General features: G+C 37.8%; 1 protein-coding gene across 1 annotated transcript in view; it reads right to left on the bottom strand.

Annotated features, from left to right (window-relative positions):
- The window catches only part of SCIN (scinderin), an 86,629-nt gene that overhangs the window by 72,341 nt on the left and 5,249 nt on the right, over nt 1-9,039 (bottom strand). The window contains exon 5 of the mRNA XM_021718409.1: nt 3,127-3,281. Within this exon, the coding sequence (XP_021574084.1) occupies nt 3,127-3,281 (155 nt within the window). The remainder of the gene's footprint in view (nt 1-3,126; nt 3,282-9,039) is intronic.

The following is a 9,039-nucleotide window of genomic DNA, read 5'->3' as shown; positions in this document are numbered from 1 at the left end:
ATAAAACAACCCAACTCGCAAATTATTATATAAACACATACAGTGAATCCAAAATAAGAGGTTAGGCTGCATATGTAGTCATTGGCACACTCTTTTAATTTCCATTAACTTTAAATGTTCACCATTTTCCAGGAAGGACCCTCATGAATAGAAAGGTTTTGTTAGTGTAGGTCAAATGTTGATTTCAAGACAATTATAACCTCACATTATATATACATATAATAATTTCCCAGTTTGCAATTTTACAAAGATTGTCACATTTCTTGGCTGAATGAACTAAGTATTCTGCAATAAAATAAATACAAGCTTTCATCTATATACTACTCTTTTTGGCCATTTCCATTTTTAAAAAAATAAGTAGAAGTACATTGTTATTTAATACAAAATAATATAAGAAAACTGTGATCTGAAAAAAAAAAGTCATAAAATATAGAGTAGACTGAGACTGAGGATACATGTATTCAGGCTAATTTCATAAATTGAACCAGTAGTGTGACATACAATCTGTAAAAATTTAATATTATTTTTAAAAATAATTTTTTCTCTAGTATTTGATGTCACAGATACAAAAGAAAAACTATGTTGCAAATATGACTATATCAGACAGTAAGTGTTTCATGAGGACTGTTTGTATCAACTCTAGAAACTTACAGTTTCTTTCCACTTTCAAAAGGCAGGATAAAAGCAAAGTGAGTGATCCTTTAAACCAGTGGTACCATAAAAATAGGTTTGTCAGCTGACAGATGTCTAATGCTTGCTATCTACAATCATGGCCAATGACAGAATCCCACTGAGCTTGGAAAAGGCATGTGAGCCAGAGATTTAATATAAGAGAGCAGTGGCAAGTAGCAGTCCTCTGTAACCCTATCCCAGGTCCCTAAAAGACCTTAGAGAAATGACACAAGCCAACCAAATGAGAAAGATGGTCGCTAAATTACTACACAGGTAATTTGTTATTTAATTTAATCTTTAATCCTTAACAATACTTGTATGAGGAAGCTGTTAAAATACCCATTTTATGGCTGAGAAAACTGGGAACAGAAAGCTCAAGTACTTGCCCTAAAGCAAACAAATTATATGCAGCAGAAATGAGTTCATAACTAGGATGACATCACAGCACCTGCTTTTAGTAACTACAAGACCCAGCTTTTTGGGTGTTTATTGATGTGAAGAAGTTTCAGGATCATTTGAAATAAAATTTAGGAGGTTCTGTGAATTAAATGAAATGAGAGGTAATAAGTTTCTTGCTTTGTTTTGCTTTGTTTTTTTGCTTTTGTTTTTGAGTTGAGTCTCACTCTGTCACCCAGGTGTGCAGCGGCACACTCATGGCCACCGCAGCCTTAACCTGCTCAGCCTTCCAAGTAGCTGAAACTACAGGTGCATGACCACAACCAGCTAATTTTTTTATTTATTGTAGAGATGATGTCTCACTAAGTTGCCTGGGCTGGTCTTGAACCCCTGGGCTCAGGCAATCCTCTCACCTCTGTATCCCAAAGTACTGGGATTACAGGTGTGAGCCACCGTGACCAGTCACAATAGTTTTGTATTAAGGGTGGTTTGTAGTCTAGAGTGAACTAATGACTTCAAGAGAGAATAAAGAAAACATATAATGTATAAGTCCTGATCTCAGTAATATCACAGAATTTTCAACTAAGACTCTGAACAGGTAAAGGTAGAAATAAACCCTGGCTTGTTCACAAGCAGATTTCGTATCATGGTCATAATTGTAGTTGAGCTCTGAAGCTTTAGGTCTACACTGGGGTGCTCTGCTTGAGGGGTGAGGGGTGGGAGGTGTGCAGGACACCTGCTGAAACATATATGATTGTGAAAGGCTTGTTCCTGGAATGTCTGGGTCTGGGAGGGTATTCCTCACACTTTAACTGAACATGTGGGTTGGGGGGTGGAGAAGGAATGTGGGGGAAATGGTAAAGGAGTGCCAGTCTCCAAAGTTAACTGGAAGAATGCTAGGAAAAAACTATCCTGACTGGGCTCAGTGGCTCAGCCTGTAATCTCAGCATTTTGGGAGGCCGAGGCAAGTGGATTGCCTGAGCCCGCGGGTTCAAGACTAGCCCAGGCAACTTGGTGAGAACTCATCTCTACAATAAATAGAAAATTAGCCGGGCATGGTAGCGCACACCGTAGTTCTGGCTACTTGGAGGCTGAGGCAGAAGGATCACTGGAGTCCAGCAAGTCGATGCTGGGGTGGCTGTGAGCGTGCCACTGCACTCCAGCCTGGGCAACGGAGTGAGACTCCAACTGAAAAAAAAAAAGAAAAAAGAAAAAAGAAAAAACTATCCTTTACTGAAGGTTACCTTAAAGGGATAGAGTCATTAGCTATTTGTTTTTGTTTGTTTGTTATCAGAAGCAAAGCCAATTGATTGCTGTTGCAGACCAATGCATGTAAATTGTGTGTATGCATATATGTACCTAGGCTTAGATATGTACACTTTCAGCTCAATGATTTCATTTGCATCAACTCCAAGATCAAGCCATACTATTTGGAAAATGTGTGTAGAGTTCTTTGTAGTGATTGAAATTGTAATTATTATAAACACTGTATTAATATATTCCAGAACAATCGAAATTCTGAAGTCATGGACTATTTTCAGCAAGTTCAGAGATTCTCTAGAATAGCAAAGACAAAAACTGCTGAGACCCAAGTTACCAATATTTAATTATTGAAATGACTTGACCAAATATTAAAGGTCTTTCTTGTGAAGACATAACAGAACGCTCTTAACTTTTAAAACATTTAGCCTAACCAATGAAATCAGGTCAGGATATTTCACAAACATTTACTGGGCACCCACTTCGAATCCCACAGGTACTGAGGATATATTTGCAAAAACAGATTAAAACAAAAACAAAAGAAAAATTCCTGCTCTCAGTGAAACTTCATCCCCTGAAAACATTTCTAGCACCCCTACAATGGACCAGACACTGTACTAGTGTTTTACATGGAGGATCTCATTTAATCTTTAAGAAACCCTGTGAAGCAGAAATTATTTTCCACCATGTTAGAATGGAGGAAATGGAGATGTGGAGAGGGTGAGTCACTTTCCCGAGGTCATAGTGAACAGAAAGAGAAAGGGGCTCACAATGGCAACTGTTAGAGAAACTGCTTACCTTATACTTCAGACCGCCTTTGAAATAGCTGACAAAATCAGTAGACTCGTAGCCTTGAAGCTCTCTGCTCTGCACTGGCTTGCCACCCAGGTAGTCATCCATCTGGACAGTGAAGATGGCGGCGGCTGTGCTTTCATCCTGGGAGCACTCTTTTCCTAAAACAACAGATTACAGACCTCAACGATCAAGCGAGAAAAATGATTACAGAAGAATTTCTTTTTTCCCCATTTTAAAATCAACTTTATTTAGATAGAATTTACATATAGTAATATGTATTCACTTTTTAAGTTGAGTGAATGGCCCATGCCTGCAATCCCAGCACTTTGGGAGGCTGAGGCAAGAGGATTGCTTGAGCTCAGGAGTTTGAGACCAGCCTGGACATACAGTCAGACTTCATCTCAACATAAAATTAAAAACTTAGGTGTGGTAGCACATGCCTTTAGTTCTAGTTATTCAGGAGGCTGAGATAGGAGGATCCCTTGAGCCTAGGAGGCTGAGGCTGTGAAGAGCTGTGATTGTGCCAACTGCACTCCAGCCTGGACAACAGAATGAGACCCCAATTCAAAATAATAATAATGATAATATTAAATATTTATTTTAATGGTGTAGTGAGTTTTATCAATGTATAAACCCATGTAGTCAACGATCACAATCAGTTTTCAGGAAAAAAAAAATATATTTTACATGGAGGATCTCATATATATATATCATATATATATATATATATATATATATATATATATTTTTTTTTTTTTTTTTTTTTTTGAGTTGGAGTCTCACTCTTGTCGCCCAGGCTGGAGTCCCAGCAGCATGTTCATGGCCACTGCAGCCTCCACCTCTTGGACTTAGGTGATCCTTCTGCCTCGGCCTTCCAAGTAGCTGGAACTACAGACGCATATCACCACGTCCGGCTAGTTTTTTTTTTTTGTAATTTATTAGAGAGACAAGGTCTCACCAAGTTGCCCAGACTGGTCTCAAACCTGCGGGCTCAGGCAGTTCTCTCACCTCGGCCTCCCAAAGTGCTGGGATTACAGTCTAAGTCACCACGCCTGGTCAGAATATATATTTTTTAATTTGCTGATAAAAGAGGAGAAGCTCTCTTTGATCCCAGATAAATACCACCTACAATGAGTGTGAAATAAATCAACTTTAATCCAAAGTAAAATTTCTGATATGAAAGAAATCAGAAATGTTCATTTTGATTATAAAGCAATACAACAAAGTCTTTTACAGAAAGATCTTTTAGCTGAAACAGTGTATTATTTCACTAAAAGCTAAACAAAAATTGCTTTTGTTTCTGCTTTTTCCAATTCCTTAAAAATTTTTTTTGAAGGCCAGACACAGTGGCTCAAGCCTATAATTCCGGCACTTTGGGAGACCGAGGTAAAGAGGATTGCCTGGGCTCTGGGGTTCGAGACCAGCCTGGGCAACTTGGTGAGACCTCATCTCTACAATAAAAAAAAAAAAACACACAAAAAAAAACTGGAGGTGGTAGTGCGCGCCTGTAGTTTCAGATACTTGAAAGGCTGAGGTGGAAGGATTGCCTGAGCTCAGCAGGTCGAGGCTGCAGTGGCCATGAGCATGCCACTGCACTCCAGCCTGGGCGACAGAGTGAGACTCCAAGTCAAAAAAATTTTTTTTTGTGTGTGGAGAAACACTGCTGTCTGAATATACTTGGGAAAATAAAGCAATCTATTCCAGTAAGATTTAGGTAAGCATCAATTTGGTACAGTCAATAATAAGATCGGTCTATGAAAACATTTGAAAATTGGTTTAGCGTTTATTAAGATAAAAGAGTCTCATTAACAAGGGTACCTGCATAAAGAACATCTGTATACCTAACCCTTTAAAATAAAAAATTAAACTCCCTCCCCCCAAAAAAGATGAATAGTCTTCTGGTATGTCGATTAATATCTGTGAGGAGTATGAACATCACGGACCATAATTAACTTCAGGAGAGTAAGTGGTTTTTACAATGGGAAAATGTATATAGTCTGATCTTACTCCTATTTTTGAGTCTGTTTCATCTACTTTACTATCTTCATTGTTCTTGTTTGAATAAAATAATCTCTGAAGGAAAAGGGAATGTAAAGGAATTAGTATTCTAACTTTTATTAAGTGTTAATGTACTTGATATTGTCCCTAGAATTTAGATTTAGCCCACAACGTACATGTAATTTTCACAATTCTAATACACTTCACATCCAGGCAACCTCACTGATGTCAAAACAGTGAACCAGAGCATGCAGTGTACATGAAGGGCAGAGAAAGGACAGCCCTGAGGAGTACTCAAATTTTAATTAAAAAAACAAACAAAAAAAAACACTTCAGCACTTTGGGAGGCTGAAGCATAAGGATTGCTTGAGTTCAGAAGTTTGACACTAGCCTGGGCAGCATAGTGAAACCTCATCTCTACAAAAATAAAGAAAACTAGCAGGGCATGGTGGTGCATGCCTGCAGTCCCAGCTACTCAGGAGGCTGAGGCGAGAGGATCCCCTGAGCCCAGGAGGTCAAGGGTGTAGTGAGTTGTGAGTGTGCCACTGCACTCCAATCTATGTGACAGAATGAGAGCCTGACTCAAAAAAAACAACAATAAAACAAAAAAAGCACTTCATAACCCTTACTACATTTGAGCTGTATAAAAATCTTAAGTGGTCCTAGAAATAATAATAACTAACATTTATGGGCTAGGCACAGACACTCATTTAATCTTCAAGCAACTCCAAGAAGTCAAACAATTTTGCACCATGTTATTATGCAATGGAGGAAATGGAGTCTTAGGGAGACTGAGCAACTTTCCCAAAATGACCTTTGGCAGAAAAGGACCCAAAAGGAGGGTTGTGTGACCCTGAAGCACAGGTTCTTGGAAGCTACAATACACTGGTAGGTACTTTTTGTACTCAGATTCTCATTAGCGGTGAAATTCTGTGGTGATCTGGATGTGCTCATTTCCCCCATGGATAACTGATGTATAAAAGTTTGGAAGCTGTAACAATTTAATAGTTCAACTGAACAACCCTGATTGAGAGTATTCTCCCAAGTTGAAGAAAGAAAATCAGTTAGCTATATTTTTTAAAAGAATCTGATTTCTTTACAAGTCCCCTCTCACTCTCAAAGGAGACCAGTGTAGCCAATATCGTCTCAGGAGAAAAATCAGTAGCTAGCAGGTTAATTGTCTGATAACAATTATGCAAACTTGCTGTGGTCAAAGATAAGCATTTGGCACACGGGCAAATTTTGGCAGTCTGAAGGGACTCTGGTGTCATTCTTCTGTGTAGTTTTCCAACCCTGAGAATGCCAATAAAGACATAAATGTAGATTTTGTACACAGATGCTTTAAGAGTCAATCTTAAATCCAGGTTAACATCAAAGGTGTTAAAGATGATGTATTTGATGCAAACAGTCTTACTTGACTACAAGTTGACACCTGAATCTCTTTAAGGTAGACGTAAACGGACAGGCATGAAGTTAATGAATGAACTAGAAGTAAGTTAATTCAATCATGCTATCACTTGTTGATGTTTATGTAATGTGCTAGGCCAAAGAGCATCAGTATGAATAAACTCACCTGTCTGAGAAAGGCTGATGGACCTTAATGATGCCAGTATCAGCCTTTTTTTTTTTTTTGAGTTGGAGTCTCACTCTGTCGCCCAGGCTGGAGTGCCGTGGCACGCTCATGGCCGACGTAGCCTTGACCTGCTGGACTCAGGCAATCCTTCCACCTAAGCCTTCCAAGTAGCTGAACTACAGGCATGTGCTACCACGCCTGGCTAATTTTTTTGATTTATTGTAGAGATGAGCTGTCACTAACAGGGCTGGTCTCGAACCCCTGGGCTCGGACAATCCTCTTCTCACCTCAGTCTCCCAAAGTACTGGGAGTATCAGTCTTTGGATGTGAAAATCAGAATTACATTCAGTTGTATCATGATAGAATTCTATTCTAGAAGTGTTCAGAAACATATGATCTTGGTGTATGAATTCATTTATCGTTTCCCTACACTAATTTAACTAATGTCGTTTATGTATGTTACATTATGTTATTTTATATTATGTTGTGTTAGACTTTTATATTTGCTGCAAATTTCCTAAAATTATTTTGGGGATGTAATAATTATCTATATATTATATATAATATATACTAGATGAATATAGCACATATATAATATAGAGCATATATAATATATAATGACTACATATTATATAGGAATATATTATATATGAATATATAAAAGTAGAGGTTTTATATATTATATATTACATATAATAAACATTATTATTATATATAATAAAAAATAGAAAATCAGTTAGCTATATTTTTATAAAGAATCAGATTTCCAGCCTGTAATCCCAGCACTCTGGGAGGCCGAGGTGAGTGGATTGCCTGAGCCCGCAGGTTCGAGACCCGCCTGGGCAACTTGACGAGACCTCATCTCTACAATAAATTAAAAAATTAGCTGGGCGTGGTAGCTAATCAAAAAATTAGCTGGGCGCGCCTGTAGTTCCAGCTACTTGGAAGGCTGAGGCGGAAGGATCGCCGGTGCCCAGCAGGTCGAGGCTGCGGTGGCCGGGAGCGGCCACTGCACTCCAGTCTGGGCAACAGAGTGAGACTCCAACTCAAAAAAAAAAGAATCAGATTTCTTTACAATTTCCCTCTCACTCTTCAAGGAGACCTGTGCCGCCAATATCTGCTCGGCAGAAAAATCTGCAGCTAGCAGGCTAATTGACTGATAACAATTCTGTGAATTTGCTGTGGTCCGAAGTAAGCATTTGGCCCACAGGCAACTTCTGACAGTTTGAAAGGACTCATTCTTCTGCCTGATTCCCCAAATAACATATATTTTCATATACAATATATATTATATATATGAATATATAAAAGTAGAGGTTTAAAAATTAGGTTAATCCAACATCTATTCATGATTTTTTAAATAAATTATCCAAATTAGGAATAGAGAGGAACACTCTCAACTTGATATGCAGCATCAACAAAAGACAGTGAGTTAACACAATACTGAATGGTGAAGGACAGAAGGCTTTCCCCATAAGATCAACAACAAGACAAAGGTACCCACGCTCACAGCTCTTATTCTAAAGAGTACAGGAGGGTCTAACCACTACAATAAGGCAAGAAGAAAAACTACAGATTGGATATGAGGAATAAAAGGATAAAAAATGTCTCTATTTAGAGATAACATAATTGTTTACATAGTGAATTCTAAGACTCCCCCTCAAATAAATAAATAAATAAAAAGTGCATTCAGCAAGTTACCAGGATACAAGATTAATCAGTAACAAAAACCAGTCACATTTCTATATATAGAGAGAGAAACAATGAAAATACCAAAATTTAAGGCATAATACCATTTACATTCACTCTAAAGAAACTGAAACACTCAGGCAAGAATTTTGAAAACATGGAGAGCATATTCATGCTGAACATTGCAAAATGGCAATGTAAAAATTCAAAGAAGACCTGAATCAACGTTAAGGCTTTGTGTTCATGGATTTTAGGATGCATCATAATAATGCTGTCATTTCTTCAAAATGACAGTAAGGTCTATTACAGATATAGAAGCTTTATAAAATTTATGGAGTGAAGCACAAAAGCTAAAATAATCTTGACAAAAAGCACAAAATGGGAGGAATCACTCTACCCCATGCTAAGATTTACTATATAGCTACAGTGATTGAAACAGAGTGGTATTGGTGAAGGATAGACACACAGATCAACAGACCCAGTTTCTCCCAATAACATTTTATGAAATTATAGAATAGCACAGAATACCACAACCCTGGATATTGACATTGACACAATCCCACTACTTATTCATAGTTCCTCAGTTTTACTTGTACTCACTTGTGTATAGGTGTGTGTCATTTAGTTCTATATAATTTTTTTTTTTTTTTTTTTTT

The sequence above is a fragment of the Carlito syrichta genome, unplaced genomic scaffold, assembly GCF_000164805.1.
Source record: "Carlito syrichta isolate Samal-C Ts95f unplaced genomic scaffold, Tarsius_syrichta-2.0.1 Scaffold312189, whole genome shotgun sequence".
In the NCBI taxonomy this organism is placed as follows: Eukaryota; Metazoa; Chordata; class Mammalia; order Primates; family Tarsiidae; genus Carlito; species Carlito syrichta.
Note: the sequence above shows the minus strand (reverse complement) of the source record. Positions and strands in the feature narration are given on the sequence as shown.